General features: G+C 42.8%; 1 protein-coding gene across 1 annotated transcript in view; it reads right to left on the bottom strand.

Annotated features, from left to right (window-relative positions):
• The window catches only part of gys2 (glycogen synthase 2), a 61972-nt gene that overhangs the window by 9139 nt on the left and 26538 nt on the right, over positions 1-26295 (bottom strand). The window contains exons 5-11 of the mRNA XM_086010019.1: positions 23128-23272; positions 21236-21353; positions 19991-20111; positions 10268-10374; positions 6541-6600; positions 5906-5984; positions 4710-4823 (exon numbers count right to left, since the gene is read on the bottom strand). Coding sequence (XP_085866145.1) covers positions 4710-4823; positions 5906-5984; positions 6541-6600; positions 10268-10374; positions 19991-20111; positions 21236-21353; positions 23128-23272 — 744 coding nt within the window. The remainder of the gene's footprint in view (positions 1-4709; positions 4824-5905; positions 5985-6540; positions 6601-10267; positions 10375-19990; positions 20112-21235; positions 21354-23127; positions 23273-26295) is intronic.

Raw genomic sequence — 26295 nt, 5'->3', positions numbered from 1 at the left:
ACTCCAACCCCCTTGCAATAAAGGCCAACATGCCATTGCCTTCCTTATTGCTTGCTGTACCTGCATGCTAACTTTGTGTTTCTTGCACAAGGACACCCAGGGTACATTTACACTGCAACTTTAAGGTCACAGCAACGCTAACATTGCAATACTCCACCAGTTGACTAGAGGAAAGCAGTGAAAGACTTCCAGCTTCACATCACTTGCGGTTGACTACCATGTTAGGATCTAGGAATCAGGGGCAATAGATACAAGATGAAATGCAAGAGATTTGGAACAGAGAGAGAGAAACCTTGGTGCAGAGTTGCGAGGCTGTGGAATTCACTTCCAGGGTTAGAGTTTGAGGCAGAAACTATGTCAACATTCAAGATTAGATTGGAGAGGTGGATGAAGGAAAAGGAGAAAAAAGGGGCATGGGAACAGAGTGGGTAAATATGATTAGGACTACTTGCTCATTTGGCAGGTAAACATAAGTTGTGGACTTTTTGGGCCAAATGACCAGTTTCTGCATTGTAACTTCTGTGTATGTCAAGCTCGGACCGCCAGACGCCAGTTAAAACTTGTGGAAGATGAGCATGTTGGCGCAGAGTTCCCTTTGGGATCTGGCAGACCAAATCATAGCCAGCCAGTGTCAACAAGCTATTGCCGGATGAGAACAGTCACTGCACACATGCCAAATGTCAGCATCTTAAATCGTACGGTTAAGCATTTGAGCCCAGGTGTCAACTCAGCATTTCACTCACCCCACTAGATACTGACAACCTTCAATTCCAATTATCAGCTGGGAGGCAGAACTGGAACCTTTTAGAGACAAATATTACTTTCTGCCACTGTTGGCTATGCATGAATTTGAGGGAGAAAAATCTTAAGATGAGCTGATAGTTTGAGTCATAGTTACAGGTATGTTTTAGTACAATGAATAAGATTCTATAAAGCAGCTTTTAAAAACTTGTGTATGTCCTGTTGCATGTACAGTCTATCTCTGTGTATTCATGTGTCAGGAGGCCAATATTCAGGGTTGTTTTAAGCAGTTCGCGGTTACAGAAGTAGTTTAGATTTTCCTAGTTTTCTAGGTTGGCAGATGTGGATATAGTTGTTACTGATCAGAGATTGGCAGCTACAGAGTAACTATATCTTTAACTAATCCCCTGTATAAAACATGGAGCTGATTAATGACGGTAAGTACAAGTTACAAGGGAGCAAACTTCAGAATCCCTGAACTACGATTTAGAAAACTATTAAATACGCACTAATCCATATTCAAGAGTTTAAATTATTAACAGGTCAACATTTTCTTTTGGCAATTTCACCAATTTACAATTACATGGAGTATTTCTGAAAAGCTGAAACAATTTCATCACTAACTTGACAAAGCTCAGTGGAGGCAGGACACAATCAATAGCTGTGAAAACTAAATGAAAGACCACAACATTTAATTGCACCTATCATGCAGAACCATTATTGGATGAGGGAGAAGCCAAATCTTCAGCCATCTGTACTCGTTAAAACAATACAGTTCACGTTCATTAAAATAATTACTGATCTAAACGATATTCACATTCCACCTCATTAAGATACCAATCAATCAGCCTAGTTTAGTTTCGACTTCAGATTTTCCAAATTTATCTTTTCCCCTCCACTAAGCACCTCACAGACTGATTTTTATATCACTGTAAATTAGTTATATTGGCCCAGCTCTAATGATACTTGTCCCAATCAGTGAAGCCAAGAACATCACAGTGCATTAATGGATGCAATGTTCATTTATCTATGATGTGTAAAGCAATGATGGGGGATAGCAGCAGACAGCATGCTTGGCCAAGTGTAAGTAGATTAAAGCTCCACACACCAGGATTAAAAACCTCAGCATCATATTACTGAAATTACTTCTCAACATAGTTCAGAAAAGTTATTAATCCTTTCTGAAACATTCTGGTGTTGCTAAACTTTGTAGGTGTGGTGAGGAGACTCCTTCTATAACACTTCAGAAAGAAGAAGTTACTCTCCAGGACTATCGCTTGATTGGCGTCCCGGTCACTGGACTCAATTTCCAGCCTATCCACCAATGGCACCCTCTGGCTGCAGGATGTACAATTTACAGGATGCACTGCAGCAACTCACCAGGGTTACTTCAACAGCACCTCCCTCCTCTGCGACCTCTACCATTGCAAAGGTCAAGAGCAGCAGTACTGTGGGTACACCATCACCTCCAAGTCACGTACCTTCTTGACTTGGACATACATCGCCATTCCTTCATCGTCGCTGGAATTCTCAACACAAGGACTGCGGTGGTTCAAGAAGCCCCGCCACCGCCACCTCCGGGCAACCAGAGAAGAGCAAGAACAGCAGCCTTGCCAATGTCACCCACATTCCAACCCCCCCAAAAAAAATACTAATTCTTATGTAACTTATAAGCAGCAATCTCAAATCAGCTACAGCCAGGCAGTGAAAAGCTTAGGTCATGCAATGCCTCGCTTCCAGCTGTATAGTGCATTGCCACACCACCACGTCATTAGTGGAATCAATCCTTGTGGCTGCTTACAATGGTGCTCCCCGATCCCCTACCAGACACTCTGAGGAGGTCCCAAGAGCAGGCTAGGCCCATCCTAGAAAGATGGGAGGAAAAGATAAAGAGCCAGGACTCGGGAGTATTCTGGTTTGTGCCTTTTACTGTCCAGAGGTATTGGTCTGGGAAGTGGTTGCTTGCCCACCATCTCAGCAGAGGATATTTGCATGAACATAGAGGGGAGATAATAACACCACACATTAAAGCGAGTTTAGCAGCATCTGCTGGATTCAAGTCTTTAAAATGGACGGTGAGCATGAACAGGACGGTGAGCATGAACACAAGTATGAAACTAATCAGTCTCAAGCATGGCTGGACAGGAGAAGAAAATGATCCCCCACCGAGAGAGATAAACAAAATTGATTGCCGACCAAAGCAATCAATACTTCATTGATTAAGTCGATAAATAAATAAAGACTTGCATTTCTAAAGCACCTTTCATGACCTCAAGATGTCCCAAAGTGCTTTACAGCCAATGAAGTACCTTTGAACTGTAGTCACTGTTGTAATGTGGGGAAACACAGCAGTCAATTTGCGCACAGCAAGCTCCCACAAACAGCAATATGATAATGACATTGGTTGAGGAATAAATATTGGCTAGGACACTGGGGAGAACGCCTCTGCTCTTCTTTAAATAGAGCCATGGAATCCTTTATGTCCACTTGAGGGGGCAGACATCTTGATTCAACATCTCATCTGAGAGTGCAGCACTCCCTCAGTACTGCACTCCCTCAGTACTGCACTGGAGTGTCAGCCTAGATTTTGTGCTGAAGTCTCTGGAGTGGGACTTGAACCCACAACCTTCCGACTCCGAGGCGAGAGTGCTACTAACCGATCCACAGCTGACACACTAGGGATAGGGATAAGTACAGATGATCAAAACATGGAACACAAGGGTTGCAGTGCTGCTGTGACCATGAAGCATCTTCTGTGGAAATTGACTGGCTCATTTCGAAGAACAAGTGCAGACAAGATGAAGACTTTTTTTGGATTTATTTGCAGGTCAGAGAGAAATTTTCCGGCACTATCCCCAAGTAGAATAAATAACTGATGCACAAGTCATACAAGGGATGACAACAGGTACTGATTTATATAGACAACATCAAGAAGACATGAATGATGGAGACTGTGTATGAGCAGTGAGGGAGTCCCCATGATCTAGGAATGTGCAATAACTGATGGGCAGACTCCCCAGAGTGCGGGGAATTTGATTCCACTGATTTAACTGGAAATATGGATAACCAGGCCACTGGCCATTAACTTCCAGCAGTGAGCTTGCCCTGGGTTTGCCAGGATTGGGGGCCTACATCAACAATTGGCAGGTGGGTGGGGTTGAATGAAGAGAATCGATCTCTTTACTGCTTCACTTCAATGCATGACTTATTGCACACACGCAATCCAGCATAATGTTTAAATAATGACTAATCATTCAAAATCCCAATGTGACACCTACTGTTTTCATAATACAAGCAAAAATAAGTTCCACAAACCACCTACTTTTCTAAGGAGACAGTAACCAGAACTACATGAGCTCCTTCAGCTGTCAGCGCTTCACACCGGGGATGAAAGATCTCAGCAAGGGCAGGTTCTGGAACAGGCCAGTCAGCAGCCTATGCCACCATGTTTACGTTTGAACAGAAACGGGGAAAATCGATGGAAAATAAAGGGAATGCAAACATGGACTGCTGGCCAGCAAGTTCTGGCCATGTGTGCCTGCTCCACCTGACAGCAGTTCACCCTTAAACCAGTGCCTGTGGGAAAGGCCTTTCCAGTTTTGCAGGTCTTGTTGGGTCAAATAGCCTGTGTCATTCAATGCTTTGTGATGTACTTAAATCCCCAAACAAGTTTTTACACAGATTAACTACTATGGCAGGCAAGAGCCAAAGAGGGAGCTGTAAGAACCTCAGGTGACTCATATTGGATCATTGTGAATTGAACAGATAACTAACTAGATGTCTGTAGATTTAGACCAGTGGTCATTCCTATCGTGTGGACTGCAGTATTATCTACTGCTATTGGACAATGCCATTTCATTCCGAACATGCCGATAACTGATGCAACATTGCATAAAAGCGAGGCCCATCACTCAGGCTGGGTCTGTAGCCATGCATTCTCACCCATGAACAGAAGATAAAGCGCGTACCTTGACCCTGTCAGCCCGATTGTTGAACAGTCCAATTCGCCTGATGGTGTTGAGGATGGGGTCCTTGCCGTCATCGAGCATGTTGTGTGTGGTCACAGGAGGCAATGTTTGGCGCTGAAGTCAGTAAGAACAAAGCTCTGATCAGTGGCTGCAGTACTAGCAATGCTAAACAACGGCTCAATGCTGCATGGTGGGCAAAAAGCTGTTTTAGGTCATCAAAATAAAACCGTACAAAATTAAATAGATGGCAAATCACATCGAAAGAAGGACATGACTGAATCCTTGCCACAAACCACCCCAATACATTAAGGGATTTTGCCAGAATCAGGGTTCAGAATATAAAGTCGACTCGTTGATAGAGGCACGAACTCCAAATCATTGACAACCAACCAACAAATGGTTATAAACAGCAACACAGCTCATTTGTATTGAAAATGGAAATATATTCAAATATTTAAGGTTAGTGCAAGATGATCAAAATACTGCAGAACAATCTATGCATTTTATTTCTCCCTTCCTTCGTTTTTGGAAGAAGTCCTCTTCCCCCAACACAGTTGAAACTTTCAAGACGGAGGTCAACATATTTTTGTTAGCTAAAGGGTATCAAAGGGATATGGGTCAAAGGTAGGTATATGGGGTGGAGGTACAGATCAGCCATTGAATGGCAGAACAGGCTCGAGGGGCTGAATGGCCTGCTCCTGTTACGGTGTAATGCATTTAGCAGCTTGAGAGCACCTTGATTTTAAAATGTGCAAGGGGAGTGATGGATTGAAGTGCAGGCCTAAGTCATGTCCCAGAGACATCTATTGACACAATTAGTGTTTTGTGATGTTAACAAAAAAATGAAATGGTCTGAGCTGGAACATGTTAAAGATTAAAGAAAAGGAAAACCATGCATTCACTGCAATGACTAACTCAGTGGGAACTTCTGAACTTCAAATTATGGCCAACATGCATGTATATTATTCTTCCTCTCCACCGACACGTTTCACTCAGAAGGTCTCAAAAAAGTACAATTAATTGAGACATTTCTCTTGAAATTTCAAACTCAAAAAGACTTGCATTTATATAACGCCTTTCACTACAAGACACCCAAAAGCGCTTTACAGCCAATGGATAACTATTTTCCCTTTTTAAAAAAAAAGTAATTTTCAATCTGTACACAGATGTAAAGATTATTTCAATTCCAAATATACCTGAGTTGCATAGATGGCTCTTTTCATTATGGTCAAGTCATCGCGATCAAGGAACTTGTTCATATCTGGAGTTTCTCCTCTGCAAATATATAGGATAATTGGTAAGAGTATTACATCATGACAGAAATGGAATAGGTCAAATCAATTTTTGGGTGGTTGGTGCAACTTAACACAAAGCTACCCAAAGCCCATGCGTTGAGTTTAGTCTGCATTTTTTGCAAACCATTAAAGCACCTCTTAGTAATGGGTCATATCCTTTTACAAGTTTCACAGAAACTTAATGATCAGAATCTTTAGATACAAATAATCACATAAAAAGGCACTTATAGGTGGATGCAAGTATCTATCGGTTAACGTGATCGAATCCCTGTTTTCCCTACATAACATAAGCTTGTGCGTAGTTTGATAATAGCACAGACTGCAAGTAAAAGTAGACAGCCAGTTTGTGCACATGTAAAATGGTTCAATACAACTTGCCCCAGCTTTACTCTGCTCATTTGTACTACATGTCCAAAAGGGTAACTTCATCCAAAGCACGCCTGAGTTTTAAAATGTACTGCCAATCACAGACTACGGATAATGCGTATATACTTTTTTTCTTTTTAACTTTATGCTGAAGGTTCTGAGTAACTTACTTTAACAATGCTTCGTAAAGCCGCTTTCCAAATTTCTCCTTGACTAAATGGGCAGTATCCCTGCAAAAGAAAACAATGAAATGTCTTGCGGCTATACAAAGTTTGCAGTGAGCACTGGATATTGCATTGCCAGGGTTGACATCCAGGGCATGCAGAAACACTCGGCACCAATTTACTTCTCCCTACAATCCTTTTCATCAGGCTGTTGCAAAGGAATTTACCTTATAGCAAGGAACAACTGTGCCCAATGTTGAGTCATGGGACTGGTGCTAGCTACGTGCCATTTGAAAGTAGCCTTCAGCTCAGTATTCCAATACAGACAATAATCAAGGAGTCCAATTGCTACTTCCAGTGTAAAGCCATAGGGTAAAATTTTGCAAGGCTTCAGTCTGGTGCACAGCCTCACTTGACTGATCTCAGAGAATGAAGGTCGGAGATCAATAAAATTAATGACTAGAAAAATCGGATATTTGTGAATTGTGCCCTCCGACCTCTGCACTTAATTCTCTGATCCGAATTCCCATGTGAGGCTTTATGCTATGATTAGAGTCTCACATAGTTTACTCATGTCCCTTTTAGTCTCATACTCAATTCAAACATTAATCGGTCACTCTGGCAAATACACCAGGGATGGCAAGTAGACTTAGCAACTAGCTCCTATTATCCCCTGGATGTGGGCTTCTTGAAAAGAACTCGTGCTGTTTTAAGAATGAATAGTGTTATTAAACACAATAAGCTTCTGGTTGGATAAGAATACTTTATCCAAACAATTTTGCCAGACTTGTGTTGAAGTCACTGGCCACCATCTGGTACACTGCCCAAGGTGCCATTCATGTGTAAACTCAGTGGGTGTACAGGCCATTTAACTGGGGGTGGCTGGAGGGAATTACAACCAAAGCAGATCCTGCCCTCATCCAATAGCCACAATCAATCTTTACAGCAGGAGTCAATGGATAGTAAATCAGGAGCAGGAATCCTTGGTTCATTGTTTTCCTTCCTTGCCTAGGAGCATTGTGGTGCCCCAACAGCTGCCCTGACATGGAGCAGTCAACTTAACGCAGATTAACAATGGAACCTGGCTTTCATAGGGCTCATTTGCACACTGGTTGGTAATTTTACCAACCAAGGCACCGGGAGAGACATGTCTCTGTCCAAGAGTCCAATGAGCTCCCAATTACAGCTAGCAGCAAAGCATGGAAATCAGGGAAACTTACACATGGAAGAGGCCTTTTAGAATAAATAAATAAATGTACAGGATTTATTCCCTGCATGAAGTCTCCTTCAAGAGTGAAGAGTCCAAATAGCAAGGGGATTTCTGCTATCATACAACTAGCTATTGGGCAGTATGGGTGAGCTTTTATGAGTAAGGGACATGAGGTCCACTAGGGTAGACCTGAAATTTGTAACAGCGGCCATGGAGTGGTGCACCTGATTGTTATTCCGTCATGATGGGAGTCTTGAATTATTCTGTTGTAGCGATTCGTGTGCATCGCCACTAAATAATCGAGTTCGACTTCGACAAACTATAAATAAGTTGTTTATTTACAGGAACAGGTTAAATACAACAGGTAAGGTAGCAGGTAAGATGGCTGACTGTAGGAACAGTGGTGTAGGTCTTTCCCCAGCGGGGACGCCACGAGGACGGAGTTCGCAGTCCTGTGGAGAGCGTGATGACGTCATCGCGTTGTTCGCGTTTCCTGCGCTTAAGGCGTCACGTGATGCGTGTTGTTGCGTCGCTGGCCATTGAGGCCTAAGTCGCGAGCGGGAGTTGGAGGCAAGGCTGAGCCGATGCTTGCCGCGGGAGCGGAAGATCACGTCGCTCCCGTCGGCTGGCCGATGCGGCCGAAGTCGCGAGGCCGGGCTGTGCCGGCGGCCATCCTGGAAGACCGAGTCGGGCCGGCGGCCGCCACATGTACGTCACGTGGTACGTGGCGTCAGCGCGCAAGGGCACGTCTTAAAGGGGCAACGGCCCAAACAGGTAGGTTAAAGGGGCAATGGCCCAAACAGGTAAGTTATACATACAGTAAGGTAAGTTAAAGGGAATTATGTATCTCAATGTAAGGGACAACCGGTGGTACCGCCACACTGTTTTATTTTAAAGTATTATTATAAGCACCGGAGAGGTACCACCAGCGCTGCCTATCCATTGGCAGGATAGGCACACCAACATCAGTGTTCTTGCTCAGGCCTACATCGCCAGCATCGAAGCTTTGACCACGCTCGATCAGCTCCGATGGACGGGTCACATTGTCCGCATGCCCGATACGAGACTCCCAAAACAAGCGCTCTACTCGGAGCTTCGACGCGGCAAGACAGCCCTAGGTAGGCAGAGGAAACACTTCAAGGGCACCCTCAAAGCCTCCTTGAAAAAGTGCAACATCCCCACCGACACCTGGGAATCCCTGGCCCAAGATCGCACAAAGCAGAGGAGAAGCATCTGGGAAGGTGCCGAACGCCTCGAGTCTCTTCGTCGGGAGCAAGCGGAAGCCAAGCACAAACAGCGGAAGGAGCACATGTCAACCCAAGCACCCCACCCACCCGCCCCTTCAACCACCATCTGCCCCACCTGTGACAGAGACTGTAGGTCCCGCAGTCGGTTCCGAGGGACTGCCTAAGATTATAGGCAATTAATTGGACATATTTTGGCAATCTATGTAAATTTTACTGTGGTAATAATTTTGTATCAACTGCATGGCACAAGCAGGTTTAGTTTGTGGTACTGATGTCACAGAAAAAAACCAACTGCAGGTATAGCAGAGAGTTGCTATGGTTACAGCTCCAGGTTTACTGGTGGTGATGGGCAGTAAGTGCATGTCTGTTTGAATTCTTTTATTCAATCGTCAGTGGCTCGTAGGAGAATAGAACCAGTTGGGCTGCTATCTCACGCAATGTTTATTTATTTTATTTGCACTCGAGTTAAAGGAAGGTTATTGCTGGGAAATGAAACTCTTCCCATTTCAAATGCCCAGTATCGGCATCACACGTTCAATGGGCAGATACATACAGCATAGACAGGGGCAGCCTCGGCAAAGGACCGCCGCACCAACCGCAGAACACACCCGACTGCATCAGTGTGACATTTGTGTGTCCCCCTTCATTTCTCATAGCAGCTATCTTTTAAAAAAAAAAAAAAAAAAAAAAATCATTCCTGGGATGTGGGCAAGGCCAGCAAGGCCAGCATTTATTGCCCATCCCCAATTGCCCTCGAGGAGGTGGTGGTGGTGAGCTGCCTTCTTGAACCATGGCAGCCCGTGTGGTGAAGGTACTCCCAAAGTGCTGTTAGCTAGGGAGTTCCAGGAGAGATTGTGGCCATGAGAGATTGTCAATTAGTGCCAAATTGGGGTAGTTTTGTGTCGTAGGCCCATAACCACTCCAACAGGATTCAGGCTGCTCCAAACTCATTTTACACAGGGCCCTTACAGACAGATAGAGACGACTTTCATTCCATCAATCTGGGCTGTGTTTAAACAAGTGTCTTACCCAATAGACCACTCCATTCCCCCAACAGGGGATGAATATAAAATCAACACCATTCCATGTTTTGTTTAAAGATGTTAAAAATAACCATGGATCGTCTTAATAATAGAATGGAATCTGTATTCAACTGCTCAATGAAGAATGATCTAGCTACTAAGGTTATTCGCTCAGGTGACACCGATGTTAAAATACTGTTAAGCTCTCAAATGCAACAGAGAACATTTAAAAATAAGAAAAAAGATTGATTTACCATAGCTGTTTTCTGACTGCCTGCCCCTTCAATGTTTCAACATTAAAGTTGTGTGTTTTTGCCGGCATTATGAAAAACACCACAACTGTTACATCACACTTGTGAACCTAAAAGAAAGAAACACTATGTAAAATGAACCAATTCTTAGTTCCCAGCACAAAAAAAAAAAATCTTTGCACGGCACAGTTTTCAACACTACTTCTAAGAGTCATTAATTGTCTATTTACGTTTGAAAACTGGATATAGTGTAATGCTTTCAGTGAACATCATCTGCCGTGTGGTTCAATAAGAACAGATATTACTCATGGTACGGCAAATTTTTAAAATATGCTCTCGTGCATAGGAAGACTCCTTATCTGAGGAAGGACGTTCTTGCCATGGAAGGAGTGCAGCGAAGATTCACCAGGCTGATACCTGGGATGGCAGGAATGATGTATGAGGAGAGATTGTGTCGATTGGGCTTATACTCACTGGAGTTTAGAAGATTGCAAGGGGATCTCATCGAAACCTATAAAATTCTGTTAGGCCTGGACAGACTAGATGCAGGAAGGATGTTTCCGATGGCCGGGGAGTCCAGAACCAGGGGTCATAGTCTAAGGATAAGGGGTAAGCCATTTAGGACCGAAATGAGGAGGAATTTCTTCACCCAGAGAGTGGTGAACCTGTGGAATTCTCTGCCACAGAGGGCGGTGGAGGCCAGTTCATGAAATATATCCAACTCCTTCTTGAATATATTTATTAAGGCTAAAGGGATCAAGGGATATGGGGAGAAGGCAGGGACAGGGTACTGAATTTGGATGATCAGCCATGATCTCATTGAATGGCGGAGCAGGCTCGAGGGGCCGAATGGCCTACTCCTGCTCCTATCTTCTATGTTTCTAACATTGGAGAAAACAAATAACATTGACGAAAACCTCATTTGCCAAGGCAACTTCTTTTTAAAAAAGTCATTAGAAAAGAACAAACTTGCATTTGCAAAGTGGCTTTCACAATGTTAAGATGTCTAAAAGCACTTTACAGTGTCAACAATGGTTGGTAGCACTCTCCTCAGAGTCAGAAGGTTGTGGGTTCAAGTTTCACTCCAGGGACTTGAGCACAAATTCTAGGCGGACATTCCAATTCAGTACAGAGGGAGTGCTGCACTGTCGAAGGCGCCGTCTTTTGGGTGAGACATTAAACCGAGGCCCGGTCTACATTCTCAGATGGACGGAAAAGATTCCATGGCACTATTTCAAAGAAGAGCAAGGGGAGTTCTCCCCAGTGTCCTTGTCAACATTTATCCCTCATCCAAAATTGACTGCCAAGTTTCCTAGATTACAAAAAAGTGACCACGCTTCAAAAGTATTTAATTGGCTGTAAAGCGGTTTGGGATGTCCCAAGGTCGTGAAAGACACTACATAAGTGTAAGTCTTTCTTTATAGCCAATGAATTACTTTGGAAGTGTAGTCACTGTTTTGTAGGCAAGTGTGGCAACCAATTTGTGCACAGCAATTAGATGAAGTGAGCAGTCAAGTTATTTTTTTGCTGGTGGATGAATGTTGACTGGATCTCTAGGTGAACTCCCTGCTCTTCAAAGCAAAAAAGTGACGGTTTAACATCTGATCTGAAAGTGGGCACCTCCGTGTGTGCGTACACACACACACACACACACACAAACACAGATTGTACCCAATTTGACAGGGTTTCAGTGCACAAATAATCATCAAGATGTTGAGTTACCCTTTCCCTCACAAAACTGCACGACTTTATAAAATTAGGTAGTGTTTTTTTTTTGCTACAGCCACAGTCCAAACTTTTATGAAGGGACGGGGTATTGACAGACTAAAGATATCACTTAAGAGATAAGCACATTGAAGTCCAAAGGATTCACTAGTCAAAACTCCCAGTTGCCACGGATGGAGATTGTTTGGGGGGGGGGGGGGGGGGGGGGTGTAGAATATTTACAGGCTATAGGAACACAGGAACAGGAGTAGGCCATTTAGCCCCTCGAGCCTGTTCTGCCATTCAATGAGATCATGCCTGATCTGCAACCTAACTCCATATGCCTGCTTTTGCCCCATATCCCTTAGGTTAACAAAAATCTATCGATCTCAGATTTAAAATTAACAATTGATCTAGCATCAATCGCCATTTGCAGGAGAGTTCCAAACTTCTACCACCCTGTGTGTAGAAGAGCTCCCAAATTTCACACCTGAACAGTCTGGCTCTAATTTTTAGACTATGCCCACTAGTCCTAAACTCCCCAACCAGCAGAAATAGTTTATTTCTATCTACCCTATCTGTTCCCTTTAATATCCTGAAAACTTTGATCAAATCAACCCTTAACCGTCTAAATTCTAGGGAATACAACCCTAATTTGTGTAATCTCTCCTCGTAATTTAACCCTTGGAGTCTGGGTATCATTCTGTTAAACCTACGCTGCTCTCCATTCAAGGCCAGGCATAAGAATTTCACGGGCATTCGCTGGGCAGAAGTTGGGCAAACTCCGCCCGCGGAGGCCCTTTTCCCGGGAATGCATGCGATTTGTCAAGATGATTCTTGACAGATCGCAAGTTCTGGGTTTCAGCACAATCGCTTCGCTATCGCATCCGAAGGGGCCGCAAGATACGGTGCAATCTCTGGATTATTGCCCGAGCCATGTGCAAATTGCCATAGAAACAGTCAGTTCATGAGAATTAACACGTGGCTAAAGGGCTGGTGTGGGAAAGAGGGGTTCCTTTTCATGGGACACTGGCATCAGAACTGACAGGAAGAAGCTGTACCGATGGGACGGGCTCCACCTGAACCGGGGTGGAACCCATGTCCTAGTGGAAAGGGTAAATAGGGAGGGGGGGGGGGGGGGGGGGGGGAGTGGCAAAGGCTTTGAACTAGTAAGATGGGGAGAGGGATCTACAAGAAATTAAACCAGCCTAAATATAAACAAAATGGGAAAAGAGAGAGCATAGGAAAAAAATAAAGTAAGGGAGGACATTGATGGTCAGGAAATAAAGAGAAAGAGAGTTATAGAACAGGAGTGTAAAAAGATAGTTAACAATAAATTGAGATGAACTGCTATTAAAAATGGGTTAAACTGTCTGTACAGCAATTTGCAGTGTCAGTAATACAACAGGGGAACTGGAGGCAATAAGAAGTTGCAAGGAACCAGACATAGTAGGGATTGCCGAGACAAGAAAAGGGACCGAGAGGGAAAAAGGGGAGGTGAAGTAGCTGTACTTATTAGGGATAACATAATGGCAGTAGAAAAAAGTGACAGCTATCAGCAAGACAAAAATAGAATCCATGTGGAGAGAGATAAAAGATAATAAAAGGATCAATCACACTAATAGGGGTAGTCTACAGACCACCCAATAGTGGAAGGGAGGAAGAAATAGGCAAACAAATGAGGGAAATGAGTAACACCATGGGGGATTTCAACTATCCTGATATTAATTGGCCAGAAGATGTAGGTAAAGAGGATAAGGGAATGGAGTTCCTACAATGTGTACAGGACTGCTTTCTAACCCAATATGCAAGAAGCCCAACAAGGGAGGATTCGCTATTGTATCTAGTAATGGGGAATGAACCAGAGCAGATAAAAGAAGTAAAAGTAGGGGAACATCTAGACAACAGTGACCATCATATAATACGCTTTAAGATCATAATTGAGAAGGACATAAGTATGACGAAGACCAGGGCAATAGATTGGAGAAAAGCCGATTTTGAGGGACTGAGAATAGAACTTGGGAAAATAAAATGGACAACAATATTGACAAACAGAAAATGCTGGAAAAACTCAGCAGGCCAGGCAACATCTGTGGAGAGAAAATAGAGTCAATGTTTCAGGTGAACCCTTTGTCAAGACAAACAATGTAGAACAGCAGTGGGAAATATTTTAAAAGGTGTTCAACGGAGTCCGGCAAAAATATATTCCACTAAAAAACAAGAACAAGCTAAACACTAATGAGATACCATGGATGAATAAAGACATAGGGAAAAATTGAAGGTAAGGAAAGAGGCGTACACCAAGTACATGGACAGCAGGGAGAGCATGATAAGGGAGAATATGAAGAGTTTAGGAGAGAAGTAAAAAAAAATTAGAAAGGCAAAAAGGAACTATGAAATTAAATTATCAAGGAACATAAAACAAGAGTTAAATATTTTAGAGGCACATAAATATAAAAAAGGAAAATCAGGATGAGAATAGGGCCACTAAGGTATGGGCAGGATAATAGCACAGGCAGTGATAGATACCAGGGAGATAGAACAGGTGGACATGACATTGGATGATGAGACTAGAAATGAGATAAATGCATTTAAAATAAAGAGGAGAAATATTAAAATAAACTAATCAAACTCAAAAAAGATAAAACCCCTGATCCGGATGGATTACATTTGTGCATTTTAAAAGAATCTAGGAAAGCAAACCAAGCACTAGGGTTTATTTCTGGAGGGACTGAATTGAAAAGTAGGGAAGTTATGCTAAACTTGTATCAAACCTTAGTTACACCACACTTGGAGTACGGTGTGCAGTTCTGGTCGCTATATTATAGAAAAAGAGGCGCATGGAGAGGGTGCAGACAAGATGTACAAGGGTGATACCAGAAATGCGAGGGTATACCCATCAGGAAAGAATGAACAGGCTGGGTCTCTTTTCTCTTGGAGAGAAGGCCGAGGGGCGACCTAGTAGAGGTCTTTAAAATTATGAAAGGTTTTGATAGAATAGATAGAGAGTGTTTCCACTTGTGGGGAAGAGAAGAACCAGAGGCCATCAATATAAGATAGTCACCAAGAAATCAAACAGGGAATTCAGGAGAATCTTCTTTACCCAGAGAGTGGTGAGAATGTGGAATTCACTACCACAGGGAATGGTTGAAGCGAATAGTATAGATGCATTTAAGGGGAGGCTAGATAAGCAGGAGGGAGAAGGGAATAGAGGGTTATACTGATAGAGTTAGATGAGGAAAGATGGGAGGAGGCTGGAGTGGAGCATAAACACTAACATGGACTGGTAGGGCCGAATGGCCCATTTCTGTGCTGTATATCATACGTAATGCATTCTATTAGCCTTTTTGATTATTTTTCTGTACCTGTTGATGACATTTTAATGATCTATGTACTTGGCCCCCCAAGTCCCTTTGGACCTCCAGTTTTTAGCTTTTCACCATTGAGAAAGTACCCTGTTCTATCCTTTTTAGGTCCAAAGTGGATGACCTCACATTTTCCTTAAATTAGCATTTAACAGATCGGTGCATCTAATTCAAAACGGTCCAATTTGGACCAAGATTTCAATTTCTCACATTAACCTGAAACAGCAAAGTTTGAACCACTTTGGATTCCAGCGGCACAGTAATCATGGGCAGATCAAGTAGAACTCAGTGCTGCTTCAAACCCAAGTTATTGGACCACGAGAGCACCATGTGCAAGCTTGATCCTGTCCCCATGCAATCGACCTTGAGCAGAAGATCTGGCTAATATTTTCTTTACCTCTCCAAGCCCAGTATGATTTTTCATGTTATATACTGTGTTTTTAAAAATCTATTGAGAAAAGTAACACATTTTTACATAGAAACAGGGCCATTCGGCCCAACTGGTCTATGCTGGTGTTTATGCAGCACACGAGCCTCCTCCTACTCTATTAACTTCATCTCCCCCTATCAACACATCCTTCTATTCCTTTCTCCCTCACGTACTTATCTAGCTTCCCCTAAATACATCTATGCCTCAATCACTCCATGCGGTAGCGAGTTCCACATGCTCACTACAGGAAACTCTTTATCCGGCACCGACGTGGTGCCGGTTTATCAAAAAGTCCGGATTACAGAGAGTTATAGTTTAAAAGGTACGAGAGCTCCGTACACAGCAACAAATCCAGGCTTCCCTGTTGATTAGCAACAGGTGCAAGAAGCCCGGCCACAGACCAAGCGTCCCTGTTGCTTAGCAACAAGTGCAGGAAACCCCGATTACACAGCCAAGAATCAAGAAACGGCCACTAATATGAAGAAAAACTTAACTGAACCTACTCCTGAATTTTGCCGGTTAACCGAGGTTTCCGGTTGTTTGGGTGCCGGTAAGTCGAGAGTTTCCTGTACTTACATCGAGTTTAAGTACTGATTTAAAATGAACTCTTCTAAAGTGGCAAGGAGTTCTCACAAGGTGGGATAAATGTCAAAAGTTTGGTCGATCAGCGATTTGTAAGTTCAGGCCATTCAGTATCAAAGAGATTCCCTGAAGGTAGAAAACTCATCTTCCACATTTTCATGGAAGAGCGATTCATTCAGCCAACCAATTTCACAATAAACAGACCTGTCGGAGGCACTGTCAGGATTGCTGACTTTCAAACGTGGATCACATTGCTGAGAAAACACAGGCTCCGTAGCACTGAGTGCGGGTTCACAGAATCACAGAAACCCCACAGTGCAGATAGAGGCCATTTCGGCCCATCGAGCCTGCACCGACACATATCCCACCCAATCCCTGTAACCCCACGTATTTAATCCCCCTAACACTAAGGGTCAATTTATCATAGCCAATCAACCTAACCCGCACATCTTTGGACTGTGGGAGGAAACCGGAGCACCCGGAGGAAACCCACGCAAACACGGGGAGAATGTGCAAACTCCACACAGTCACCCGAGGCCGGATTCGAACACGGGTCCCTGGCGCTGTTACTCTTGAGCTCATGAACATTCTTAGGGGGAAAAAAAACTAAGATTGGTCAAGACGGACTGGAAAGAGTAAAAAAAAGGCTTAAATGTTTATTGTTCAAGAAGTGCAGTAGATGCAGGATAAGAGACGTCTGGCAGCGAGTTATAGGACAGCTCTCTGAATCGAGTGGCTCCTGTTTGTGAAACAGGAAGCAGATATATTGCTTTAAATTAGAAGCACATCGTGATATGCAGTTGCCAACAATATCATTTCTGTTGCTATTCCATTGCCAAATGTAATGCATCCACACATCAGAGGAACATATTGATATTGCTCTGAGCTACACCAGTACAGCACCCAGGGGTCTGAAGGGGGGGGGGGGGGGGGGAAAAGAGTGCAGAGCTCTGGCTGGGTTTCTCTGGGACTTGAGGCTGTGATATTGGGAAGGAGGAGGCATGACGTCCAAAAACTATTGAGCAGAGGGGAGAGGAAATGGGCAACTTCTATAGTAGCTAAAAACAGGCTGCATTTCTGCACCCACCCAACACCCCCCCACAAACTGATCGCTCTTTATGGTTCATGTGGTCCAATCACCAGCGCTGCGGACTGGCTATAATCTTACAAATCAGATAAAAGGTTTTTCTTTTTAAATCTAAACATTGACAAACCTGTTACTTTGACTGTTCCTACTGCTGGTAAGTGGGGTTGGTATTCTGCAGGTAGCATAGAGTTTCCAGGCCAATATTTATGGTTTTGGCAGCCGTGCCTTCAGCTGCCTCAGTCCCAAGCTCTGGAATTCCCTCCCTAAACCTCTCCGCCTCCCTCTCCTCCTTTAAGATGCTCTTTAAAACCTACTCTCTGACTAAGCTTTTGGTCACCTGTTCCACTATCTCCTTATGTGGCTCGTGTCAAACTTTGTCTGAAACTCGGGCCTGTAAAGTGCCTTGGGATGTTTTACTACATTAAATGCAAGTAGTTGTTATTTTCATATAGAAAAGAAAATTGATAGAAGTATTTGTTCCCCAAAGCAGAGATAAACATCCTGGAATCTTGTACTAAAAACCGAATTTCACTTATTAGCCCAGTATTTCCTTTTATCCCATGGGTCATGGAGTAGGTTACAATAACACCCATCAGAAAATGCATTTTTTCAGTCACCATAAATCAGGGACGCAGCCCATTTCCAGCTGATGGTAGTGGAAAATCTGCCAGCAGCCTCTTTTTACTGTTGTTTCTTCTCTCCAGCGCCAGTGGCAGGGGGTTACTGCAAGGGCCCCCCCCCTCCTGAGGCAGAATCATGACATGACGCTGTGCCAGCCTTGGCTCAGTGGGTAGCACTCTCGCTTCTGGGTCAGAAGGTCGTGGGTTCGAGTTCCACTCCAGAGACTTGAGCACATAATCTAGGAGCGGAGGCAGTGCTGCACCGTTGGAGGTGCCATCTTTTGGATGAGACGTTAAACCAAGGCCCCATCGTTCCTCGCAGGTGGACATAAAAAGATCCCATGCCACTATCTGAAGAGCAGCAGTATTTTCCCCCCAGTGCCCTGGTCAACATTTATCCCTCAACCCGCTTGAAGACCCTTAAATTTGAGGGCTGCAGGTTTGAGCAGATCAGACCAAATCACATCAAGCAATGCTGCATATCCTTGTTTTGTGTGTATTACATGAGGATAAGTTGTACAGTTTGAATTGAACTAGTCCAATCTTAACTGCTATTCCTTTTATTCACCTCACCGTGAAATATAGCAGCTTATTGATTTGAATCAGGCCTCATCTCTTCAAGTGTTTGCGCCTTGGTAAGAGACTGAAGTAGGCTGCTCGTGAAAGACACCAATATCTAGTTAAGATCACAAACGTGTACGGTTGCTACACCATCGTACAAGTACGTATAGGGCAGTGCGGGTCCGCTCTCTCAGAAGTTAAGATACTCAGGACAGGACAGACCGCTGCCACCAAGGCAGAAAAGCAGTCTACAACAAACCTGAATTTGTAAGAGTCACATTAATACTTAACCCCTTCCAGTTCAGTTATATTAAAGGCAGCTCCCATCCATAAAAAATACACAAGTAACTTGGGTTTTTAAACTTTCCCATCGGCATAATCCACCTAGGTAAAGTTTCTGAAGCAGTGATTAATTCAAAGGCATTTAGACTATATAAATCAGCCTTTTTATATATTATAGTTGATTTTCTTTTTACTTTTTGGCAAAACACGTGAAAAATTCAGGTACAGCCTGTACAAAAAGTGAGGTTAAACCAAATTGGAGATTAATGGCAACCTGGATGGTGTTGAAATTGAAAATGGATATTATATGATGGCTGGGCATTTCCTCCCATCGTACTCTGACACTGCTGTGGAACGGGCCAAGTATCTACATTAAAACAGACAGCTAAACAGATCACATACAATAGCTCCTAGTTGGCGATGCACTGAATGTCAGCTTGTGCCTGTAAGCGCCTTGCGATGTGGGTTACACAAAGCGCTATGGGGCGATTCCGCTGGCCAGCATCATCGCTGAAAGAATGTAAGGAGAAGGCAGAAGAATTTCTCTAAGCAGACGGCTTAGAACTTGGAATGCTTTTCTACAAAATGGCATTTGAGGCAGAGACGAACAGCATTTAAAAGGCAATTGGATATGATTTTGAAAAGAACGAAATTAAGAGGAAAAAGAATCAGGGGCATGGGATTAGAGTGGATAGCTCTCGCTGAAAATCAGCAGCACAAGTATGGCGGCATTCTGGGCTAGAATTTCTTGGATTCGAAATACAAATCTGTTGGCCATCTGGCCTCACCATTTAGTGCACTCTCACTGCAGATGAAATGGCTTGGCTTGTAGTTATTCAATAAAACCACACACTATAGGTGAACCAATAATCTAAACGGCAGCATCCAGATGAGATTTATATACTTAAATCCTTTTCATCTGGACACCTCGAGCATCTGATTAAACTATCAGCTTTGCGCAGAATAGAATATATTCATGACAGCTGATCACAAACTACAGCAAGTAGTCGTGATGCTCGAGAAGAACTGTTCCGGAATAATGTTACAATTCAGCGCAAGCACCCGATGGAATTTTGTCTCTTCCCGCATTCTTACCCTGAGGAGGAAGTTTAATCTCGACAAAGCTTCTATGAATAAGTCAGCTCCTTTATTTGTAAATTCATATCTGCCAGCAATGAAGAAGAAGAGGGTCTTTTCCAAATTGAAATCCAGGTGGCTGGAATCAAACAGATTTATTAAAAAAGGTTCAATTTTCTCCAACAAAAGGGAGCACTTCAATAACACGCCCCTTTAAAAAGAATGTAAAAAGAATTTCAACTATGTTAAAATATTCTTCCATTTATAAAAACGGAGTGTTCAGTGCAGACATATTTACAGAACTACATCAGTGATATAACAAGAGGACTATAGTCCCAGTGAATACATGCTGCAGGTTTTGACTTTGCATATCTTGCCCTTACACAATATTTATGACTTTTTTTTTAAATATATACAGGGATTGGATTGTTTTGCACACACAGAAATGTGACACATAAATGCTTTGTTTCAGAAAGTCTTACCAAGTAGTCAGGAAACCAAGTACTAAAAAGTAGTTTGCAGTAGGTGGGATTTCTTGCATCATAATGGCCCAATAATGAATCTGTTTTCAGACTAATACAAAAGCAAAATACTGCAGATGCTGGAAATCTGAAATGAAAACAGAAAATGCTGGAAATACTCAGGTCAGGCGGCATCTGTGGAGAGAGAAACAGAGTTAATGTTTCACGTTGATGACCGTTCTAACGAAAGGTCATCAACCTGAAACGTTAACTCTGTTTCTTGCTCCAAAGGTGCTGCCTGACCTGCTGAGTGTTTCCAGCATTTCCTGTTTTTATTTCTGTTTTCAGACTAGTTTGCACACTAATTTTTGGCAATCTTATCTTTGTAGCAAAAAACACACTCAGTCACTTAAGAGGGATGAAGCCGTGCCTGAAATTGTTACTTAATGGAAGGAACCACACTGGGCTTATGGACCAAGCCACTGTTGGTAACTGTGTGAGAAAGAGAAGCATGAAGATGGATTGGTGGTATTTAAGGTGGTTGGAAGCAAAGCACAGGGTCTGCTAGATTCCAGTGTTTTTGTACATGGAATGCTTGCAATGGGTTAAATCAGTGAGTGTGTGGAGTTGAAGCTTATGGCTGGTCAGATCATAACTCATTTTTATGGCTCTTAAGCTTTCAAAGATTGATAAAGCCTGCTATATAGAGTGCAGTAGTGGTCTAAAGACGCCTTTCACTGGACATAAAAATCCCAGCGTGTTGCTACAACACATTAAAAGATGAAAAAGCAGCATGCAATACCCGTAGAAGTGGCCTCGAATAAATTCCTGGATGCGAGACTTGTACAAGGCATGCAGATTCTGAAACTCGTGCATGGCAGAAAACTTCTTGATGTTTAACCCATTAGGTGTGATTACGTCTAGAACACAAAGAAAAATGAAGAAGATTAACTTAAGTTTTGTAGGGATGTCTCTTTGCAGATTTAATTCAGTTAAGTAACAAACATTAGATTTTTGTACTTTGGCATGGAACAATCAAAAGAAATGGATCAACCTTCTAACTGTATCCGAGGGGGTGTATAGCCTAGCAGGGATAACTATCATCATCGACCAGGTAGTCAGCTCTCCCGTCGATACATTCGAACAATCATGCTCCCCCGTGTAATGGACAGTCAAGGAGCCAGAAAGCATTCAAAGCAGGAAACGAACCAACTACCAACATGGCTGCCTCAGGCACAGCCCTCATTGCCCACAGCCCATGGAGGTGCGATACCATTAGTATGCTGGCTGGCTACCAAGAAACAGGGGAGTCAGTCAACCATTGGAGACAGTGCAAAGAACAGCCTCTAGAACGATCCCTAATGTTACAAGGAGAGACTTGGATTTCTTAGCCTTGAATGGCAGAGGTGTCCTAGAGGCAATTTGAGAGAGAGGTCCCAGAGATAGTAAACGGAAAAGGTAGATCCAGAACCTACTTTAAATTAATTCGGACAAGAGAGCAAGGAGGGCACAGATTCAGACTAATAAAAGGCCAGTTTTGGACAAGTATCAGGAGGTTCTTCACACAGTGATCAATACAATACATGGAACAGATTCCCATTTATTAGTGGAGGCAAAGAGTTATTTAAGAACCAGTTGGATGTAATGGTAGGACATTAGGGCCATTCTGGATGGATGACCCAAAATGGGTCAACTGGCCATCATCCGTAATTATCTAAACTCGGCTTAGAGATGAATCTTAGCAGTCCGTAATCACTGCAACAATGCCTGCTATAAATAGGAGTTAGCAAGTTAGCACATACGTCCTCTGGAAAATGTTGTTACCATAACATTTCCAAGTAGCAGTCCCTATGTTAACTGGTGTAGCCTGTGATTTGCACAACACAATGCACAGTGCCTTCCAGCAGCAGTTTTAACACACTCCCAAAGCAGGAATTAATCAAGTGCTAGAACACACAAACAGCACATAACTTAAGGAACTTTCACTCCGACAACTCTCAATAAGAACACTGCAGTGAAAATCAAATAATTGCCATTATCTGAATGTTCCCATCACACAAACCCCATAAAACTAGGTGCACTAAATGGCAGGGCAACCAATAATAAACACCCCGAGCATAAGGCACAAAGAATTTGAACAATTTGGCTTATTTGGTTACTTTTCATGGAGTGTTAAAGAACTAAAAAGCCATTAATTCAGTTCTAACTAGAGACTGGCATGATGAGGTATACATTTGCCCACTGAAGGTGTTAAAAGACTGGGTATAATTTTGCAATGTTAAAATATACTCAATCTGTTTGTACCAGCAAAAGGGTCAGTTCTCCTAGTTTAATTCCTACGAACCAGCAGCTCAAAGAATACATGGGGACAGGATCCATATCTGAATGAACGCCTCCCTTAATCTAGATCTGTGGGGTGATGGGGGGGGGGGGTTCTCAACGCATGTATACACTTCCTGTTGGTTCTTAACATCCCAGGAATTTCTGGAGTAACCTTCTTCGCTATTAGTAAACGGCAAAACAATATCGAACCACTACAAGCACAAAACTATATTTCCAAACTGATCATATTAGGTGAATGATGGCCGATTATTTCCTAACGGCAGAATGAACAGTAGCAATCTTCAAAACTGGGTCGGTTTATTGAGACGCACAGCTAGTGGAGGGGTTTGCTTAGGCCAACGTAAACCTTGCCTGGTTTTCTCTTTATCATGTTCTCTGCCTCGACAGCGGTGATGGCGGAGACAGTTGTAAACACATGTGCGCAGTGGGTGCTGGCTCGCTCCATGCAATAGCGGTGGTAAATCTGCCTGTCCCCTGCTTCCTTGTCAACATCGAACTGTTTAAGAGGTGGAAAAAGTGGGAGGGTATGAGTTTTCCCCTAGTACTTCAATAATAAGTCATAATTTAGGTCTTTGCATCACCGAGGAGATACGATCAAGAAATAACCCACAAGACCGTAGATGTAACAATTCTTGTTAGGCATCTACATTTACAATTCTGTAGCCATTATGCATTACAATGAGATTTGACAAACTAACATTTACTTGAAGATCAGATGTTCTAACAAGGGCTTTCCTGACTGTAAAAAAAGGTCAATGAGGCCCAAAAGGCCAGCAGCAAAGCACAATTGTTTCGAGTTGCAGTTTGCTCATTAAATTACACTTGATGGACAGATCCCTGAAGGCACGAGCACTCTATATAAATGTCAGGTTCAAAGGATCAAGCGGCAAGACCTCCATTCCAATGAGAGCTGCTGAGGGGACAAAGCACATTTTAAAAACAGACTAAAAGGCCCAATGGCATCTCGAGCGTTTTACTTCCAAGACAGATATCCCCGCACATAGAACAGTCTTTTGCTTCTTAAAGCAAGTCAGTAATGGGGCAGATCCAGATTTATGTCTTAAAAAATGTTTTGAGCACCAAATTCTGCCATTGGAAGAACTCCAAACCAAGCTTCTCGACAACACTGGACCTCAACAGCTGCAACCTCAAGCCACTTTGGTGTAAGCTTTGGATAAATCTAAGTTACAAAGTGCATGGTTACAGAATCGCCAACACTGTTAACTGGTTTTTGGCACTCTCTCTCTCGCTCTACAGAAAGGCTGCATTACCCATTTCAGCTCCAACAGTCATAAATGATTCAGAATTTATAAACACACAAAACACTTGTGTCCAGATCAACTTGAGGGCATGTTAGAATGCTTTTGATCTGTAATGGAATGTTATCCAAATTCCTCCCCTTTCATCTATATACTGAATGAGTTTGCTGAAGAATTCGGCAGAGCAGCAAGACAATGTTCCACACAATCGATGCGTTGCGTTTATAAATTTTGAATCGTTCATGTCCTTTGCAGCTTAAATTAGTGCCTTTCTGTCTCCTTACCCAAGGAAGGAGATACTTGCCTTAGAGGTGGTGCAACGAAGGTTTACTAGATTGATTCCTGGGATGAGAGGGCTGACCTGTGAGGAGAGGTTGAGTAGATTGGGGCTATATTCTCTGGAGTTTAGAAGAATGAGGGGTGATCTCATTGAAAGCTATTAAATGCTCAAGCGGCTTGACGGGGTAGATGCAGAGAGGCTGATTCCCCTGGCTGGGGAGTTCAGAACCAGGTTATTTAACAATCAGGAAGGACAGGCAGGAAATAAGGGGAGGTGGGGTGGCTATGTTAATAAAGGAAGGAATCACTAATACAGAGAAATGATATTGGGTCAAAAGATCAGGATAATGAAACAGTTTGGGTGGAGATAAGGAATAATAAGGGGAAAAAAACTAGTGGGCGTAGTCTATAGGCCTCCGAACAGTCGTAACTCGGTTGGACGGAGTATCAATCAGGAAATAGTTGAGGCTTGTAATAAGGGAACATCTATAATTATGGGGGATTTTAACTATCATATTAATTGGACAAATCAAATTGGGCAGGGCTGCCTTGAGGACGAGTTCATTGAGTGTATTAGGGATGGGTTTCTTGAGCAGTATGTAACTGAACCGACCAGAGGGCAAGCAACCTTAGATCTGGTCCTGTGTAACGAGACAGGATTAATTAAAAATGTCCTAGTAAAGGATCCCCTTGGAATGAGTGACCATAACATGGTTGAATTCCATATTCAATTAGAGGGTGAGGAGGTTGTATCTCAAACAAGTGTGCTAAGCTTGAATAAAGGAGACTATGAAGGTATGAGAGCGGAATTGAGTAAAGTGGATTGGGAAAATAGATTAAAGGGTAAGACGATACATGATCAGTGGCGTACATTTAAGGAGTTATTTTACAACTTCCAAAAAAAGTATATTCTACTGAGAAAAAAGTGTAAAAGAAAAAAAGACAGCCATCCGTGGCTAAGTAAAGAAATTAAGGATAGTATTCGACTAAAAACAAGGGCATATAAGGTAGCCAAATCTAGTGGGAGGATAGAGGATTGGGAAAACTTTAAAAGACAGCAAAAAATAACAAAAAGATTGATTAAGAAAGGGAAGATAGATTATGAAAGTAAATTAGCAAAAAATATAAAAACAGATAGTAAGAGTTTTTATAGTTATATAAAAAGAAAAAGGGTGGCTAAAGTAAATGTTGGTCCCTTAGAGGATGAGACCGGGAAATTAATGGTGGGAAATATGGAGATGGCAAAAACACTGAATGAATATTTTACATCAGTCTTTACAGTAGAAGACACCAAGAATATCCCAACACCGGACAAGCAGGGGGCTATGGGGGGGGGGGAAAAGAAGATAAACACGATCAAAATCACTAAGGAAGTGGTGCTCAGTAAAATAATGGGACTCAAGGCGGATAAATCACCTGGACCTGATGGCTTACATCCTAGGGTCTTGAGGGAAGTGGCGGTAGGGATTGTGGATGCATTGGTAATAATCTTCCAAAACTCCCTGGACTCAAAGGTCCCGGCAGACTGGAAAACTGCTAATGTAACACCCTTATTTAAAAAGGGCAGTAGACAGAAGGCTGGAAACTATAGACCAGTTAGCCTAACATCTGTGGTAGGTAAAATTTTGGAGTCCATTATTAAGGAGACAGTAACAGGACATTTGGATAATCATAATTTAATAAGACAAAGTCAGCATGGTTTTATGAAGGGGAAGTCATGTTTCACAAATTTGCTGGAGTTCTTTGAGGAAGTAACATATAGGGTGGATAAAGGTGAACCAGTGGACGTAGTGTATTTAGACTTCCAAAAGGCATTTGACAAGGTGCCACACAAAAGATTATTGCTTAAGATAAAAAAATCACGGAATTGGGGGTAATATTCTGGCATGGATAGAGGATTGGCTATCTAACAGAAGGCAGAGAGTTGGGATAAATGGTTCATTCTCAGACTGGCAATCAGTAACCAGTGGTGTTCCGCAGG

This window comes from Somniosus microcephalus, chromosome 17 (genome assembly GCF_052327205.1).
Source record: "Somniosus microcephalus isolate GS21.2 chromosome 17, FLI_Smic_1.0, whole genome shotgun sequence".
NCBI lineage: Eukaryota > Metazoa > Chordata > Chondrichthyes > Squaliformes > Somniosidae > Somniosus > Somniosus microcephalus.
Note: the sequence above shows the minus strand (reverse complement) of the source record. Positions and strands in the feature narration are given on the sequence as shown.